This window comes from Schistocerca gregaria, chromosome 3 (assembly GCF_023897955.1).
Source record: "Schistocerca gregaria isolate iqSchGreg1 chromosome 3, iqSchGreg1.2, whole genome shotgun sequence".
NCBI lineage: Eukaryota > Metazoa > Arthropoda > Insecta > Orthoptera > Acrididae > Schistocerca > Schistocerca gregaria.
In genome coordinates, this window is record NC_064922.1 from 266,046,661 (window position 1) to 266,066,644 (window position 19,984).

Sequence of the window (19,984 nt, forward strand, 5' to 3'; positions counted from 1 at the left end):
GTGGCCTTATGGTTAGTGGTGCGATAAGCTACAACTGTCGTTCACCTTTGGTGTTTCTGTAGTATTTGTTGAATGTTGTTAAACCTTTTCTTTGCTGTTCTTGCAACAAGAAGGTGATGTGTTGTTCCAACAGTACAATGCTCGCCCACACACTGTCCGTGATACTCAACGTACTCTGCAAGACGTGCTGCAACTTCCACGGCCAGTACGATCCTCAATCGAGATAGTGCGGGATATGATACGACGAGAAGCAACTCGTGCGACTCATAATGCAACAAGTAAGAACTACGTGAACAGGTCGGAAAGGCGTGGCGTAGGGCAGAGTGTATACCAGGACAGAATTCCCCATCTTAACGATCGACCAGATGCCAGAGTCAGCGTCTGTATTGCCGGTTGTGGAGGTTACACCACGAAGTAATATTATTGTTTCACCATGGGTCGATACCCGGTACCTCGGAACCGCTTGTGGTACTGATTTGTACACGTAATCATTTGGTGTATGACGTATCCAATATTGCAACAACAGATCCTGTGCGAACTGGAAACCTTTAAAAGGATATTAAAATTATAGTATATAAAACGAATGTAAGTATCGATCAAAGCAAAGCAAAAAATTAATATATTACGGTATTTCTTATTTAAATTTCTCCTTATGATCTTTGATCTGCGGCTTCCTCGATATAACTTCGAGTTTTGCCTGCTCTGAACAGGAAACTAATTTCCTCGAGCCGTGGCTGGCTCATGCTATACGCTGGATTAAACTTTCGTTGCGATTCTGTGTTTAGTCTCCCACGGTTATCGCGATTATGCTGTTATCCTCTCCTTCCGCGGATGGCAGCAGCGGTATGTATCGATATTCGCACCTTGGCCTATCTTTGGCCTGGCGCTTATAGTTTCCGGCTGGGCGGTGTGCGAGCAAATTGTCGGTTGGCGTGGAGCAGCGAGGAATTCTTCGTGGAACGTAGTTTGGCCAGGACCGCTGGCGGTCTAAAGTTGAGTTTTGACTAAATCTACCAGAAAGTCAAGACTGTTCACATTGTGTCGTTCGGAGTTCGTTGTCGGCTGTTGGCATATTCCCGAAAGCAACAACGTGGTTTTCAACTTGGAAAATCCAATCCACCCACCGGCGGAGTTTCACTGTCCTTGGTTATTTGAATTGGAGTGCACCAGCGGAATCTTCTGCTTTGTGACCGTTAACATTCCGGTTACCTGCTCTGTCCGTTGTCGTAACTTTCAGGCTGTGTAGTTTCGTCATCGTGTTGTTGCTGTCCATCACGGTGTGTAGTTTGACAGCTGCATGTATGATTGGTTGTGGGCGCTAACATCTTCTACGTTTTTCAGTTAAACTTCCTGTTGTGCCCTGGTTGGGTGAAGTGGAAGTTATCTTGTCGGTGGATCCGCTGACCATCCGTCGCTTGCGTTGTTGTCGGATCGTGAATGGTTGGCCCGACTGCCTGTCTCACCTAAGCAAGCGTTAGTATTTGAATTCCAGGCTGACCCTCGAACATCTGAGCGCCCTAGGGTGTACTGCCTTTATTTTATTTGTACTTGTTCTTTGTACTTGTATGGCTTCCAGCCGATACTTTTTTTTATCAAGGTTGTTTTGTCCTTAAGGCGTAAGATTCTTTAGGCCTTCATTTTAATTTAAAGAACTGTTTGAAGTATGGCCTTTCGCATTAAAAAAATTAATGTTACACAGTTTTAAGTGTTAGGCCTTCAGCCGATGTGAATTTAACTTGTTTGCTCTTGATGTGTCTAATTTTTTTGGCCTTCAGCATAACTAAAAAACTGTTTTAAGATAAGGCTTTGCCTCCCAAATTTCTGTTTTGGTTGAGTTTGGTTAATTAAGAAATGTTTTACGTAAAGCCTTGTTTTTTTAACAAAAATTATGTTGTTTAGCCTTTAGTGTTGGTGAGTCTAGGTAAAATTTGTTGTTTTGAAGAGCGCGCAGTAGCGCGTAGTGTAAAGCTGTCGCTCTCCGTTTCTAGCGGTGGCGCCGCTGTGGAAATCGCAGCTTTGGTGTCTCCCTCTGGTGTGAAAGGGGAAAGGTAGCCTGTTCACGTGCTTTTAAGGGGCGCTATGAGCTCGCTAGTGGGGGGGGGAGTCTCGTCAGTTGGTCAGTCGGATCAGTGTGGGGCAGTCAGTGTCTGGCTGTCGTCCGGAGTGCTAGTATGTGCTAGGCCGCCAGTCTGCTCGAGTTGGTTCAGGCAATGGTCATGGGCGGTTGGATCGATCGGTTGGTCGGTCGCGCCCTGAGACACAAGATGACTTGTCCGTCTTGAGCGTCGGCGCATGTGAGGTCGCCACGTCAGTCCAGTGGGCTGCGCCGTATAGCGAGGGGTAGTTGCTTCGCGGCCGACACGAGAGCAACAGGAGCCAACCTAAGACATCGGTCTGGCCGGTGCGAGCTGTGACGCCGTGAAACGGGAGATCGGCGCGCCTTCCTGCGTCCGTTGAAACGGCTGACAGCGGACGGTTCGGGAGAGCAATTTGGGGGTGCTGCGCCAGGTCTTCGCCAGACATAGCAGTTTATTAAAAGTTAAGTCATTTGTGATATGTTGTTTCACTTACTTGTTAAATTCTACTTGTTTTCTTGGTCAGTTTCTCATCCCCATCTTGCTCGTCTGTCTCTCGTCCGCATTTGATAGGCAGTTAGTGTCTGTCTGTCTGTCTGTCGGTCTGTAGTACGTTAATAGCCGCCTTTATCATGTTTGTCGGATTCCGTGTTAACGAATTTACTGGTTATAGTGTAAAGGTGGAATTCCTGAAATATGTTTTTATCTTGCCTGTCATCTTGAGAGGCGGTATATGTGTAATGTAGAGCAAGTTTGTACATTTTATGTAAGACTGCATTTCATGGATTTTTATTTAAATGGACATTTCAGGATATAAAGTGGCCTCCCTTCCACCGTAGGAGTTTTCTTTTAAAAACAAGTTGCACTTTCGGTGGCAAGTAATTTTTTTTTAATGTGAGTGTTTTGTACCATTTCCATCCCTCCTACGGGTTGCATAGTTTATGTCTTTGTGTGAGTTGTTAAAATTTTTAGTTTAATGTAATCTGGTGTGTTTCAGATTTGCACCAGTGTAGTATTTCATAGGTTGTTGTGAGCTGTCGTGACTACAGCTGTGGTAAAAGGGAGCGGCAAGGTTCTCAGCCCCGAAAAAAAATGTTATTTCTGCCTCCGAATAAATTGTAACGTGATTTTAGTGGGTGCTTTTTGATTATAATTTTTAAATCTGTTTCTTTTTTTAAAAGAAAAAAAGGGTGTTTAGGAATAAAATTTCCATTTGCTGAAAGAAGATTGTTTTCATCAGTTACCCACTGGCAACTACTGCCACGCTCACGTAGTGTGATTAGATGTGTTAATGTTTTTGATAAATCGCTAGTAAATAAAGTAAATTGTTTAAGAAAAAAATTTGAAATTAAATTCACGGTATAATTGGGCTTTCAGCCGATTTGGAATTGAAATTGTTTGCTCTGAAAATCTCACGTTATTTGGGCCTTTAGCCTAAATAAAGAACTGCTGTAAGATAAGGCTTGCCTTTTAAATTTCTGACTGTGCTTGCGTTTTAAGTTATTGACCTTCAGCCGTTTTTACATTAAAGTAGATTTCAGCTGGTAATTAAGTCCAAAAGATTAAAGCTGTGTGTTTAAAAACAATTTCTTGCGCTCTTGTAATGTTTGATCAAATAATAAAGTTGTTTGTTCGAGTGTAGCTGACAGCCCCTTATTTTGGCCCCTTTCCACAATTTGAACTACTTGTCCCGTCCTGCGGGTTTGCAGGGCGTATCACCTCTTCCGGCATTCTTTCATTTCCTACATGTATTATGCATGTAACCTCAAAGATTTAAAACTGCAATTGTAATTTATAGTCAGTTATTGAGCAATTCTGCAAAAAACATCGATCCATCAGAATTATTCGTAAATTACAACACCATAGTGTTACTGATAACTTTTATACTTATGTTATATGAAACTAAGTAAAAAATACTTATGCTCTCATTAGCCAACACAACACAACATTTGACTGATCTCGCAGAGTTTTTACGAAACATATGAGCTCACGTTTTCTCCACCATTCTTAGGGGAAACACTGGCTGTATACGCTTTAGTGCGGTTTTGTGTCGTACGAGAAGGAGCTAGTGACCATTTGATGGAAAATCCGCTATGGCAACCAGGACTGAATTGTGATACTATTTAGCAGGATCCAATTGCACCTGAAAGTGCAGACATTGGTAATATTGTGTAATGACTTTAGCAGTTTTAAGACAGACTGTGTCTACAAACGCTGCAAAATTTATTCTGTCGTCGAGAAAGCTTCAAAATATTTGCACATAGCGCTTCTCGTAGTTGGGCTGTTACCTAACCTGAAGATTACACTATTGCTTTCGGAGACTTTGCCGTTAAACAGCACATATATAGTTTTATTTACAACTATTGCTAATCTAGAATCTCCAGAGACCACCAGCATATCATGAGAGTAAATCACAATTCCATTCGCTTCACCAGTGACATCGAGCAATTCCAGTAGTGGCTTAATTGTCGATTGTCAGGTACCAAAATATTCGTCCACGTATCGATCCTTGTGGGCAACGCTTAGTGACCGTTTTTTTTACAATGTACCACCCAACAATCCATTCGACAGTGTGATCTTTACAGCAGATCCACGAACCTAAGGCAAAGGGATTTTCGGATTCTAATACATCTCAGCCGATTGAACATTCCAGACCACCACTGTCGAACACGCCAGTGATGCCGATAGTAATTGTTGTTGTGATTGTTGTTGTTGTTGTTGTTATTGTTGTGGTCTTCAGTCCTGAGACTGGTTTGATGCAGCTCTCCATGCTACCCTATCCTGCGCAAGCTTCTTCATCTTAGTACTTACTGCATGCTACATCCTTCTGAATCTGGTTAGTGTATTCATCTCTTGATCTCCCTCTACGATTTTTACCCTCCACGCTGCCCTCCAATGCTAAATTGGTGATCTCTTCATGCCTCAGAACATGTCCTACCAACCGGTCCCTTCTTCTTGTCAAGGTGTGCCACAAGCTCCTCTTCTCCCCAATTCTATTCAGTGCCTCCTCATTAGTCATGCGATCTACCCATCCAATCTTCAGCATTCTTCTGCAGCACCACATTCCGAAAGCTTCTATTCCCTTCTTGTCCAAACTATTTATCGTCCATGTTTCACTTCCATACATGGCTACACTCCATAAAAATGCTTTCAGAAACGACTTCGTGACACTTAAATCTACACTCGATGTTAACAAATTTCTCTTCTCGATAGTAATTGTAGCACAATGTTTAAGCTTCACAAGTAGGTCAGTTATATGGTTAACCCCTGTAATGCATATGAAATAGCTTCTCAATGTCAATAATCATAAAATTCGACGACCGCCGACGACTGACGTGTGGACGTGAGGAAAACAAGAAAGTTCCGCAGTGCAACGTGTCGGTGAGAGAGAGAGAGAGAGAGAGAGAGAGAGAGAGAGAGAGAGAGAGAGAGAGAGAGAGAGAGAGAGAGGGGGGGGGCAGAACAGAGCCAGTGAAGCTTTGAAGATGGCCCTAAGCACTGTGGGACTTAACATTTGAGGTCATCAGTGCCCTAGACTTAGAACTGCTTAAACCTAACTAACCTAAGGACATCACACACATCCATGTCCGAGGCAGGATCGAACATGTGACCAAAGCAGCAGCGCAGTTCCAGACTGAAGCGCCTAGAACCGCTCGGCCACAACGGCCGGCTCAGTGAAGCTGTGAAAGAACAGTGATTAAGAGCAGTAGGCGGTAGGAGAGTGGATGCAGAGGACTGACCTTCTCGCCGGGCGCGGCCTCGATGCGGTAGAGGCAGGAGAGCTGTGTGGCGCCGCCGCGGCCGAACAGGCGCACGTTGCGCGGCGACCAGAAGTGTCCGGCGCGCGTCCTGCGGAAGAGGCGCGCGCACGGCTCGTGGCGCCGCCCCGGCAGCGGCTCGCCGCCCAGCCGCGTGTCCACGAACTCGTAGCGCAGCCGGAACGACGCCGGGTGCAGCGCCGTGCCGGACACGCTGCAAAGGGCGCCACGTCACACGTCACAAGGCGATCTCACTGATGCGCCCCATCCATGGAGGAGGGGGGACAGGTGGGGAGGGGGGTGAGGGGAGGTGGCAGGGCTCAACCCACTCCAGTAATCAAGAGGCAATTCCAGCTAATTTATGTTCATTAAGGAACTATATTTCTGACCTCAGCCTTTTGTAGAAATAAGGAGTGCCCTTTAGGCTACAATTTTATAACCTTCTTTGAGAACGAAGGTCTCAGCGTCTTATGCAGACACCTTGCCAGGCTTAGCTCTCTCTGTTCACCAGATATAGTTTCTCCCCGTCCCTTAGTAAACAAAATACGAGTTTACGTATTATCTCACGAGCTTTGTTGTCGCATTCACGACTTCGTAACGGCCAGAAATCATAACGTCTCATTAATGGAATGAAATCAGTAGATGTAAACATAACCTCAGTGTACCCAAAGAGAATCTTGTAAGTGCGTTACTGCACTGATATAAATGTATATGTAACAATGGAAAATTCTGGATGAAATATAACAATATTATGAAAAGGATAAGTGCAACTCACTAGCGAGTTTTCGGCCTCTGGATGAAATGTAACAATATTATGAAAAGGATAAGTGCAACTCATCAGTGAGCTTTCGGCCAACAAGACCTCCTTCGAAATTAGGCAACAGACACACACACTAATGCAAACACAACTGACACACACATGACCGCAATCTCTGGCAGCTGAAGCCAGGCAGCTAGCAGCAGCGCATAATGGGATAGGTAACTGAGTGCTGGGATGAGGGCGAGGATGAGCTAGCCTGAGGGATAGCAGGGTAGGGGTAGGGGTAGGGAAGTGGTGATGCTTGTGGCAGTGCACAGTTATGAGGCGGAGAGAGTGTTGGGAGGCTAGACGAAGGGTGGCTGGGCGGGGGAGGGGGGGGGGGGGCGTGTTGCGGGAAAGGAGGGAAGCAAAAAGACTGAGGGTACATTGGTGGAATGAAGGGCTGCATAGTGCTGGAATGGGAACAGGAAAGAGACTAAATGGGCACGGACAATGACTAATCAATATTGAGGAGGGCTACGGGAAAATAGGATATATTGTGCCATTCAGAAAAGTTTGTATTTGTTGGGAGGATCAGATGGCACAGGCTGTGAAGCAGTCATTGAAATAAAGAATGTTGTCCTCGATGGTGAGTGTTTATCGGAGGTGAGGGTAATATCTGGAGTTTTCTATCTACATACATGATATTTTGGATAGGGTGGATAGCAATGTGAGGCTGTTTGCTCATGATGCTGTGGTGTACGGGAAGGCGTCGTCGTTGAGTGACTGTAGGAGGATAGAAGATGACTTGGACAGGATTTGTGATCGGTAATGCAGATGAATAGGAAAAAGAATCCCGTAATGTTTGAATACTCCATTAGTAGTGTAGCGCTTGACCTAGTCACGTCGATCAAATATTTGGGGGTAACATTGCAGAGCGGTATGAAGTGGGACAAGCATGTAATGGCAGTTGTGGGGAAGGCGGATATTCGTCTTCGGTTCATTGGTAGAATTTTGGGAAGATGTGGTTCATCTGTGAAGGAGACCGCATACCGCTGGAGCGTTTGGGATTCCTATCAGGTCGGATCGAGGGAGGACATAGAAGAAATTCAGAGGCAGGCTGCTAGATTTGTTACTGATAGGATTGAGAATGACGCGAGTGTTACTGAAATGCTTCAGGAACTCGGGTGGGAGTCTCTGGAGGAAAGGAGGCGTTCTTTTCGTGAATCGCTACTGAGGAAATTTAGAGAATCAGCATTTGAGACTGACTGCAGTACAATTTTAATACCACCAACTTATATTTCGCGGAAAGACCACAAAGATAAGAAGATTAGGACTCGTACAGAGGCATATAGGCAGTCATTTTTCCCTCGTTCTGTTTCGGAGTGGAACAGGGAGAAAAGATGCTAGTTGTGGTACGAGGTACCCTCCGCCACGCACCGTAAGGTGGATTGCGGAGTATGTATGTAGAGGTAGATGTAGAATGTCATGTTTGGCGACGTGCTCAGCAGTGGTGTGGTCCAGCTGTTTCATGGACACAGTTCTTTGGTGGTCATTCATGCACAGAGACAGCCTGTTGGTTGTCATGTCTTCTTAGAATGCAGCACAGTGGTTGCAGCTTAGCTTGTAGGTCAGCTGACTGGTTTCACAGGTAACCCTGCCTTTGATGGGATAGGTCATGTTTGTGGCTGGATTGGAGTAGGTGGTGATGGGATGATGTTATGGGGCATGCTCTTGCATCTATGTCTACTACAGGGATATGATTCATAAGGCAGCGGGTTGGGAGCAGGATTGTATAGGGATGAACGTGGGTAATATGAAGGTTGAATGGCTGGTGGAATACCACTGTGGGAAGGATTGTGGGTAGGACAGTTCTCATTTCGATGCATGACAAGAGGTAGTCGAAACCCTGGCGGTGAATGTAATTCAGTTCCTCCTATCCTGGGTGGTACTGAGTCACGAGGGGAATGCACTTCTGTTACCGGGCAGTGAGACTTCGGGAGGTGGTGGACGACTGGAAAGATAAGGCACGGCAGGTCTGTTTTTGTACAAGACGGAGAGGGTAATTACAGTGTGCGAAGGCCTCAGTGAGACCCTTGTTATATTTCGAGAGGGTCTGCAGTCCTTCTTACCAAATTCCTGCTGCCAGAGGATTACTACGCAACAACAGAAAATGCATGTAGTGACTATTTCCCATGCTGAAAGTGTTGTTTCTACATGTAGCAATATGCATTCTTTTAAATACTAAGGTGAAGGGAGCAAGTTGTGGTCGGTATTGTATTGTATATTAACTGGGGGTCTAGAAAAGATGGAGAGACTCCGTCCCTGCTGCAGCTGCAGTGGTCCACAACCCCACGACGACTACCGCAGTTCGCTTCCACCCTTAGACGCCCCACATGGAACTACACTTTCATGGTTATTGTGCGGTTCAGCCCCCAGTGGACCCCCGACCCCCCTCCCCCCCCTCCCCCCCCTCCCCCCCTCCAGACTGGTGTAACCACTATGTTTGCTTATAGACTAATGGTGGTGTACGCGTACAGGATAACTTATTTGCACAGCAATCGACGACATAGTGCAGCTGAGGCAGACTAAGGGGAACCAGCCGGCATTCGCCGAGGCAGATGGGAAACCGCCTAAAAACCATCCACAGGCAGGCCGGCTCGCCGGACCTCGACACAAGTCCACCGGGCGGATTCGCGCCGGGGACCAGGCGCTCCTTCCCGGCCGGAAATCCGTGCGTTAGACCGCACGGCTGACCGAGCGGGCTTGTGGATGTTACTTGCGGCAAAGGGCCACAAAGCCCAACCGAACAAGCAGGCCATCTGCTCTATTTTTGGATTGGTGTTGCGCGGCACTGACCTGGTGTGGGCGATGGAGAGCGTGGCGCCGGTGGAGAGGTAGCTCTCGTGGTCGGAGCAGGGCCGCGTGATGCGCGTGGCGTTGCTCAGCGACGACTGGTCGCAGAGGCGCGGCGGGTCGCCGTCGCAGTGGTCTGCCAGCAGCGGCGGCTCCAGCGCGCCACCGCCTGCACAGGGCAGGCCACGCCCCAGAAAGCACCCGGCTCACTCTCCGGACCTCCCTGCACACCACTCCGCCTCAAAGCGACTCGTCTGCAGGGCTCAACCCGGACATCACCACCGATGGGGCACGGAAATGCTAGTTTTGCAGGTGTACTATCTCAGCAAAAGCAACTGGACACATATTACTGGACAATAACAGAGGGCATGTACATTCTACGCAATTCCGATGGCTTGAATTCTGCTGAAGACACTTCTGATGAGATGTCTGAATGTCTCTGCAGCAATGTCAGCCCATTCTTCCTCAAGAGTGAAAACCAGAGATGGTGGTCAAGTTGGATGCTGGGTTCTGGAGCGAAGTTGACGTTTAACTTGTCCCGAAAGTGTTCCATCTGGTTCAGGTCAGAGCTCCAGACAGTCCAGTCCATTTCAGGAATGTTGCCGTCCCCAAACCAGTGCCTCACAGATGCTCCTTTATAAGAGGCTGCGTACGCATGCTGATCGATTCTGTTCCTCTACTGTACACAGTACGCAGAGCAGTAAAGTACCTTCATTGCGCGGCTAGACCCTAACCACTGAAACCCCACCCCATATCGTACCATCACCTCCTGCATACTTTACTGTTGGCACTACACATTGTAATGGATAAATATCTCCAAGCATTAGCCAAACCCAAACTTTTCCATCGAATTGTCACAAGCTGTAGCGAGATTCTAAATCACTCGATTCCACACATACACTGTCGCATGTCGCACTATGTCAATCACCGCTGAGCATCCGCTGCAGACCAGTGTACCTCATTATTTTTTGCTGACTACTGCAAGTCGCTGTGTTAGCTGGACTGCTGGTGGTAACACTTTAGAACTCACGAGTGATTCCTTCCGCTGTGTTTTCGAAATGGTCGCCCGTTCCCGTCCGTCACTGCATGAGATCTACCTGGTATTGGTTTCGCTGGTTTCAGCTTCATAATCACATCGCCAACAGTCGGCTTAGGCAGTTTAAAAAGGGTGAAATGTTCCTGACTGATTTGTTATGCAGGTGACACCGAATTACTTGTTCACGTTCAAAGTCAGTTAGCTTCTATTACCGATCCATTCTACTGTTACTGCTTCTGTGGAGACAACAAAATACTGCCCGCTTCCTTTTATACTGTCGGTTCCGCCTTTTCTGACGTCTACTGCTCAGTTCTACATTGCGTAGGTTCAAATGGCTCAAATGGCTCTGAACACTATGGGACTTAACATCTGAGGTCATCAGTCCCCTAGAACTTAGAACTACTTAAACCTAACTAGCCTAAGGACGTCAAACACATCCACGTCCGAGGCAGGATTCGAACCTGCGACCGTAGCAGTCACGTGGTTCTCGACTGGAACGCCTAGAACCGCTGGGCCACCGCGGCCGGCTACATTACGTAGGGCTGTTAGCATAATTTTGATCAGATAGCGTACTTGGCACCTGCCATCATCAGGCTATTCAAGTGTGTGTCTAGAATGTATGTCTCTAGCGCCACACCGTCAGACTTTCGGAAAAATATTGTCCACACAATACTGAAGGTAGCAACGTCATACAATGCAAGAAGTATCGCACAATCGGTTTGACCGCTCATCTAACCAAGTTGCTAACAAGACTAATATGTAGAAGAAAGGAAAAGAAAATAGAGGATCTGCCAGATGATAATCAGTTTGGCTTTCCAAAAGGTAAGAGCGCTACGGAGAGGCAGTTTTGACTTTGCGATCATAATGTACCCGAGACTTAAGGAAAATCGGTACTCATTCATATGATTTTGAATAAGGGTTCGTCAGTGTAGGATGATGCTAAGTGTTTGAACTTCTCAGAAAAATAGAAACAAGCTATAGGGTAATCCGGGTAAATATAATAAACACAACAAAGTAGAAGGAATGACACGAATGGAAGACGATGATCAAAATGCTCGGATTAAAAAGGATAGAAGACGGGAATTTAGTATGAGGGCGCTACTGCTCAATCTATGAGACGAACGAGCAATAACTGAAGTAAAAGAAAGGTTCAAAGCTGGGATTAAAATTCAGGGTGACAGGGTTAAAAAATGGCTCAAATGCCTCTAATCAATATGATACTTAACGTTGGAGGTCATCAGTCCCATAGACTTAGAACTATTTGAACCTACCTAACCAAAGGACATCACACACATCAATGCCCGAGGGAGGAGTCGAACCTGCGACCGTAGCAGCCGCGTGATTCCGGACTGAAGCGCGTAGAACCGCTCGGCCACAGGGCCGGCAGGTGACAGGGCATCAGTGATATGATTAAGTAACAATGAAGTACAGTTTCAGAACGTTGGGAATGAATCTTCGAAAGATTACAGAATATGGATCGAGACAGTAGTGAAGAAAGATGACAGTATCAGGAATGAGGTCAGTGATAAACTTAACATCAAACTATGGAACCACGAAGGAGGAGAAATTAAGAAATTCTGCTAACTACGAAGCAAAATAACATATGACAGACGAAGAAAGTAGGACATAGAAATCAGATTAGCAGCCGGCTGCTGTAGCCGAAAGGTTCTAGGCGCTTCAGTCCGGAACAGCGCTGCTGCTCAGGTCGCAGGTTCGAACCGAGCCTCGGGCATTGATGTGTGTAATATCCTTAGGTTAGTTAGGTTCCAGTAGTTCTAAGTCTAGGGAACTGATGACCTCAGATGTTAAGTCCCATATTGCTTAGAGCCATTTGAACCATCTGAACCAGATTTGCGGAGGCAGAGAGGCATCCCTGACCACGAGATGTCTTATAGTATCAACCATCAATAGGAGGAAGAAATATCTGAGAATATCCGTATGAATCACGCACTGTGAAGAAAACCGGAAAGGTAAAGAATTAAAGCGTTTGAGATGTGGTGATACAGAGTAATGTTGAAAATTAGACTGATAAGATTAGGAATGAAGAGGCTCTCCACAGAATCGGGAAGAAACGAACATACGGAAAACATTAACAACAAAACGGCACGTTGACATGACATGTGTTAAGACATCAGGGAATAACTGCCATGGTACTAGACGGAGATGCAGAGGGTAAAAACTGAAGGGGAAGACAGAGATCGAAATACATCCAAGAAATCATTAAGAGCTTATGGCTCAAATGCTACTATGAGACAAAGAGATTGACACAATGACAAGTTCACGGCTGGCCGCTTTCAACTAAGAAGAAGAATTATTACTCAAAGAACACTATCCACAGGTTTAGATTTGGGGACATGTCTTCAGATATCTACCAATAGAACATCATCTTGGTTTAAAAAATGCGTGAAAGAACACCAGTGACGTCATAGCATCTTAGTACGACCTGCTGGTGACCATCTTTGTTCAAGTTAGCGTCGGTGGTGCAAAGACCATGTGGTACTTCTTCGCGCATAGAGCATTGTTGCACCGTCCAAAAACTCACTTTTTCTGTAAGTAAGAAACACCAAAATACAAAACAGGAACTAGTCAAATTTCAGTATAGGAAGGGGGAAGAAGGATTTGGCGAGTAGTAACTAGCTACGTAGAGGTACTTTTCATGAGATGAGAAGCTACTTCTAGCAAGACAGGAACAACAGTGAAAAAATTGGGCCGAGCAGGTAGTGTGTACTCACAAATCCTCTTTTTGCGTTTCAGGAACATGCAGCGGAGCCAGCACATGAGTATACTGCCTTTCGCTTATTCAAAGCAAGATAAGCATGTGACTGGATCAGAGAGACGAGATGTGCTCCTGGCACTGTCATGAGCATGCCATACCACGCGAATGGATTCATTGGGCGTAAACTGCCGATCAACATCATCAGCAGTTCGACATAATTTGTTCAATATATTCTTTGTATTCTATGCATTACACATTAGCTACACTTGTCCAAGCTGATGCTGCATGTTTTCTAATGGTATCCACTTACTTAACATTAAATCGCTCTCTCTATTTTTTCTTATGTCTTGATAGTTGCCAAAGCACTTCTTGGTTTATCTAGCATGCATTTGCACGGTTACATCTCCCCCGATCACCCTTTATTTACATTACCGTTGCGTTCCGCTTCAGTCTGTTCCTTGATTTATATGTTTATTCTCTCATAATAACTTCCAGCTTCCAAGCTCCAGTGGGGAACTGATATCCTGTCTGATAAGCGGCCTCACGGCAAGATCAATTAGAGGTAAAACTAACAGAATTGTGTTTGTTGACTTTAAAAAAGCATATGACTTGATCGGCTGGCAAACGCCTTCGTTGTTTTGGAAGAATTCGGAATAGACGCAAAAATATGGCAATTATAATGCAAACGTTAATGTAAACCATCTCCAAAGTAAAACTGCACGGAGAATTTTCAGAGCTCATTAAGACAAGAACTAGGGAGAAAGATGGACTGTCACCCAGTTTGATTAACATCGTCCCGGAAACATAATGAGAATATGGAAGAAATCATGAAATAAGATAGAATCTTTTAAGGTCCAAAGAAGCAGAGTTTAAAGGTGAAATGCTGACGTTGTCTGATGATTCAACACTGTTATTCAACGATAAATAAGAAGCTCTAATAATGCCTGAAAAACAGATAGTAAAAAAGTAAGACTCATGTTGTTCTACGAAAACACCAAATACGTGGAATCGGTAAGCATGCTACAGCATGCGCTATCTAATATGGTTCCAAAACGTGGCACAAAAACGGAATCTTTCGGGACTCATTGCTGATAGGAAGTTAGGGTCAAGTGTTTTGGATAGCCTCTTGGCTTCGGAGCAATTGTATCCCCAAGAGAAGGATCGTATTAGTGTCGCTGTCCTACAGTACAGAGTGAAGTATGAATGTTACACACTTCCTCTTGCTTAGACAAATGCAGTCGGTTCTTTTTGCATTTGATGTGGTCTACGGGAGCTTCACGGAACATAAGGAGGTACCATTAGTTCATGCGTCATTCCATGGAAAACTCCACATAAAGTTTTTTTTTTTACTATGTATTGGTTGTCACCCTCGAACCAAAGTCCAGCCGTGGATTCCAAGACGGCTACGAAGAGCAAATGTCTCAACTTTTTAAGATACACCTCTAAGATCCTTATCTCGAAGAAACTTGAAAATTTTATTGATATCTCTATTTTCAGATACAGAGGCTCAAAATTATCTTACATGTACACGCAAAATACACGCACGTAAAATCCGATGTGAGGCGAAATATAAATAATAAATAAGCGCAACAAATTGCTTAGATTTTAACGTTATGTTCTCTAGGTACTTACGTAGAAGTACCATCTTCCCCTTTTCAAAAATGTTGATCGAGAAACATCCCAAAAACTAGACGCATATTCCGAAACGGCTATTAACAGCGAAAATCCGTAATATTTATGAGATATTCTTAAGATCCCAATTTCAAACTGCCTTGAAAATTTTCTTGATATCTTTACCCGTTTCCGGGATACAATGGTTCAAAATTACACTACTTCCGCACGTCAGTTAAGCACGTAAAATGCAGTGAGAGGCGAAAATGTCGTTTATAAATTGACGAAGCACACAGAAATACGCTGCAAATTGTATCCGTTATTATCAAAAGGGTTCTGGGAACCCCGTGTTGTAATCCTAAACGACATGCGAAATTTTTGTGCACGTAAATTAATTATTTATTGCAATTTCGCATAAGTAAATTATCGTAAAGTGCTTTTCATATGAGTTTTATACCTGCTGCGGCAGGGAAAACAAGGGAAGCAGCACAAAAGTCCTATAAAAAGGACGACTGTGCTCTTGTTTAATAGAAGACTCAGGCTGAAAAGTGGGATACCAGTTGCGTCGTTTTGGGATGCGTCTATATTGGCCCTTTTTAATGCTGAGAGAGAGGAAGATGTTGGTAGTGGGAAACAGGTAGAAACTGAATAAATACTGGAAGGTAGTGGACGGTAGTTTTGGTATAGAAAAAACGATGGAGACAATGGTAGTGTGATAGAAAAAGAGGGACACAGTTGCAGTGTGAAATAGTTAACAGAGACGGAACAGTACTCGGAAAAGAGTGGAGGAGACAGTATCAGTAGGACAAGTATAAAGAGAAGGAGAAAGGGGAAGTCGATGAGAGCCAGTGATAACGAGAGAGACAGTCTATGAGAATGACAACGAAGAGGAGAGCAATGTGAATGAATGAATGTAATAGTAGCAGTAAGAGAGAGCAAGAGAGAAACAATGATTGTGAGAGCATACAGTACAGGTCAAAGGAGACCGTAGCTGTGTGTCGGTGGATAGACACAGAGAGACACAAGTAGGTAATGACAATGAGTTGGGCTGAATGAGTGAGTCAGAATGGGCAAGTGGGAGTGGATTGGTGTATTCTTTGTCAAAGCATCAAACAAAGGACGAGCCAGAAAAAGGGAAGAAGCCTACAGATTAGTACAGAATAGATCGCTGAGCTACAAGTACTTTACATTCTCAATGACTGTTGCTGAACAACAAAAGAGTAATGGAAGAACTAAAGAAGAAAGAGAGAAATTTTTTAAGGAAAAATATGAGATCGCAAAAAACGAACAGTGTTATATGAAGGAAGCGAAAAATGAGTATCTGTATAAACGGGTGGAGAAGATGACGGACACCGTAGGCAAGGGGTGATGAAGTTTTGTGGGGACATCTTGAGGACGATCGAATGCAGATTGCAAAGAATTTTTTCAACTACGGCATCAAACTAAAGGCGACCGCAATATCGATGGACGAAATAAGAAAGAACATGGAGGGAATTGGGATCAATCAGAAAGCGATGAAGAGGCATTATGAATGAAGGCTGAAAAATTCAAAGGGTTCCAGGAAAAGTTAAGTCCAAACACTAAGATCATCTGGACAGAGGAAAGAGGGGGAGGAATGTCAGGGAAAGAATGAAGGGAGTCTGGAAGGAGAATAAAACACTAACCAGCAAGTCAAGTCACCTGTTTCCCGCTCGCCCATTGTAATAAAAAAAAAAAAAAAAAACAAAGTAAAGATATCAACGATCAACTTGAACGGATGTCTTGTGAAGTCCACCCAGACCAAACGCAACGAACACACACACACACACACACACACACACACACACACACACACACACACACACACACACACACAAATTGTCAGCACGTTGGAATGACACGCACGGGGGCTCGGGTTTGATTCTCGGCTGGGGCGTGAGATTTTCTGCCTTCAGGGACTGGGTTTGTGCTGTCCTCATTATCATTTCATCGTCATTGTCGACGCGCAAGTCGCCCAATGTGGCGTCGCACTCAATAAGACGTGCACTTGGCGGCCGAACTTCCCGTCTGGGAACTCCCGGCCACTGACGCCATACGATCCTTTCCATTTTTTTTCCAATGATTGAAGTTTTTCCTGCCTACTGTGGACGACGTTGTAATTCTGTCAGAGACAGCAGAGGATCTGGAAGAGCAGTTGAACGGAATGGACAGTGCCTTGAAAGGAGGATATGAGACGAACATCAACAAAACTGAACGAGGATAATGAAATGCAATCGAATTAAATGAAGTTCAAATAGTTCAAATGGCGCTAAGCACTATGGGATTTAACATCTATGGTCATCAGTCCCCTAGAACTTAGAACTACTTAAACTTAACTAACCGAAGGACATCACACAACACGCAGTCATCACTTAAATGAAGTGATGCTGAGGGAATTCGATTAAGAAGTGAGACACTCAAAGTAAAAAATGTGTTTTGCTATTTGGGGAGCAAAATAACATGATGGTCGAAGTAGAGAGGATATAAAATGTAGACTGGCAATGGCAAGGATAGAGTTTCTAAAGAAGAGAAATATGTTGACATCGAGTATAGATTTAAATGTCAGGAAGTATTTTCTGAAAGTATTTGTGTGGAGTGGAGCCATGTATGGAAGTGAAACATGGACGATAAATAGTTAAGACAAGAACAGAATATAAGCTTACGAAAGGCTGTGCTGCAGAAGAACGCTGAAGATTAGATGAGTATATCACGTAACTAATGAGGAGGTACTGAATATAACTGGGGAGAAGAGGAACATGTAGCACAATTAGACTAGAAGAAGGGATCAATTGGTAGGACACATTCTGGGGCATCAAGGGATCGCCAATTTAGTACTGGAGGGTAGCATGGAGGATAAAAATCGTAGAGGGATGTATGGGATCGGTGATCCCACAAGCATAGATGCTAGTATCCGACACTTAGGTCGATAGTAGACAGACGTCGATTGTCTAGCGCTACAGGAGGCAGTGAGACGAGTGTCGAGTGAGCAGTAGCATTGGAGAGTGTCGAGTGAGAAGTGGTACTGGAAAGAGGGGCAAGAATGGTGGTCGAGTGAGTCATAAGCAGCAGATTCAGCGGAGTATGACAAATGAGCGCGTCCCTTTGATCGTCGTGGGTTGGACCCTCATTGATACCGATTCGCGAGTGATATGAAACCTAAAGTGACAAGTGCCGAATTACGTGTTTCGCGTCAACCACGTCGGCCAGCAACAACCATGAATTGCAGTGAGGATTGTTATGAATGTTAACCATCATCATTGCGTGTGATGAAGTACTTAAAAGCCACAATCAATAAAAGATATAACCGTAATTAGACGTGTAAGGCGAAGGCAGCAACTGCCTCAGAAATTGTGTGTTACTTGGAAATACACTCCTGGAAATGGAAAAAAGAACACATTGACACCGGTGTGTCAGACCCACCATACTTGCTCCGGACAGAAGAGAGGGCTATACAAGCAATGATCACACGCACGGCACAGCGGACACACCAGGAACCGCGGTATTGGCCGTCGAATGGCGCTAGCTGCCCAGCATTTGTGCACCGCCGCCGTCAGTGTCAGCCAGTTTGCCGTGGCATACGGAGCTCCATCGCAGTCTTTAACACTGGTAGCATGCCGCGACAGCGTGGACGTGAACCGTATGTGCAGTTGACGGACTTTGAGCGAGGGCGTATAGTGGGCATGCGGGAGGCCGGGTGGACGTACCGCCGAATTGCTCAACACGTGGGGCGTGAGGTCTCCACAGTACATCGATGTTGTTGCCAGTGGTCGGCGGAAGGTGCACGTGCCCGTCGACCTGGGACCGGACCGCAGCGACGCACGGATGCACGCCAAGAACGTAGGATCCTACGCAGTGCCGTAGGGGACCGCACCGACACTTCCCAGCAAATTAGGGACACTGTTGCTCCTGGGGTATCGGCGAGGACCATTCGCAACCGTCTCCATGAAGCTGAGCTACGGTCCCGCACACCGTTAGGCCGTCTTCCGCTCACGCCCCAACATCGTGCAGCCCGCCTCCAGTGGTGTCGCGACAGGCGTGAATGGAGGGACGAATGGAGACGTGTCGTCTTCAGCGATAAGAGTCGCTTCTGACTTGGTGCCAATGATGGTCGTATGAGTGTTTGGCGCCGTGCAGGTGAGCGCCACAATCAGGACTGCATACGACCGAGGCACACAGGGCCAACACCCGGCATTTTGGTGTGGGGAGCGATCTGCTACACTGGCCGTACACCTCTGGTGATCGTCGAGGGGACACTGAATAGTGCACGGTACATCGAAACCGTCATCGAACCCATCGTTCTACCATTCCTAGACCGGCAAGGGAACTTGCTGTTCCAACAGGACAATGCGCGTCCGCATGTATCCCGTGCCACCCAACGTGCTCTAGAAGGTATAAGTCAACTACCCTGGCCAGCAAGATCTCCGGATCTGTCGCCCATTGAGCATGTTTGGGACTGGATGAAGCGTCGTCTCACGCGGTCTGCACGTCCAGCACGAACGTTGGTCCAACTGAGGCGGCAGGTGGAAATGGCATGGCAAGCCGTTCCACAGGACTACATCCAGCATCTCTACGATCGTCTCCATGGCAGAATAGCAGCCTGCATTGCTGCGAAAGGTGGATATACACTGTACTAGTGCCGACATTGTGCATGCTCTGATGCCTGTGTCTATGTGCCTGTGGTTCTGTCAGTGTGATCATGTGATGTATCTGACCCCAGGAATGTGTCAATAAAGTTTCCCCTTCCTGGGACAATGAATTCGCGGTGTTCTTATTTCAATTTCCAGGAGTGTAGATATCAGTTTGTTCATCTCAACCTTTGTCGTTCATAATAATAGACAAACTTTCAATCATTAACTATTCCGTCTCAGAACTTCCGCACTCGGTTGAAATACCCCCGAAGCCAAAGCAGAAAAATCGATAGCCTTTCATCCATTAAGCACACCGTCATATAATCATAATAATTAAGTGTTTGGCGGGTTTGGTAAATTACACAAAACCCAATGAAGGAATTTAAACGGGGGTGTTTCAGGGAGACCAGGAGATGAATACACAAAGCATATACAGAAGGATTAGGTTGCAGTAGTTAATCGGAGATGAAGAAGTTGGACAGGATAGAGTAGTATCAAACCAGTCTCTGGACTCAGGACCACAACAACAATGAGGCTTCACCGGTCG

At 45.5% G+C, this 19,984-nt stretch overlaps 1 protein-coding gene across 1 annotated transcript in view; it reads right to left on the reverse strand.

Moving 5' to 3' along the window:
• The window catches only part of LOC126355337 (uncharacterized), a 475,493-nt gene that overhangs the window by 86,096 nt on the left and 369,413 nt on the right, over positions 1–19,984 (reverse strand). The window contains exons 9-10 of the mRNA XM_050005632.1: positions 9,432–9,597; positions 5,816–6,047 (exon numbers count right to left, since the gene is read on the reverse strand). Coding sequence (XP_049861589.1) covers positions 5,816–6,047; positions 9,432–9,597 — 398 coding nt within the window. The remainder of the gene's footprint in view (positions 1–5,815; positions 6,048–9,431; positions 9,598–19,984) is intronic.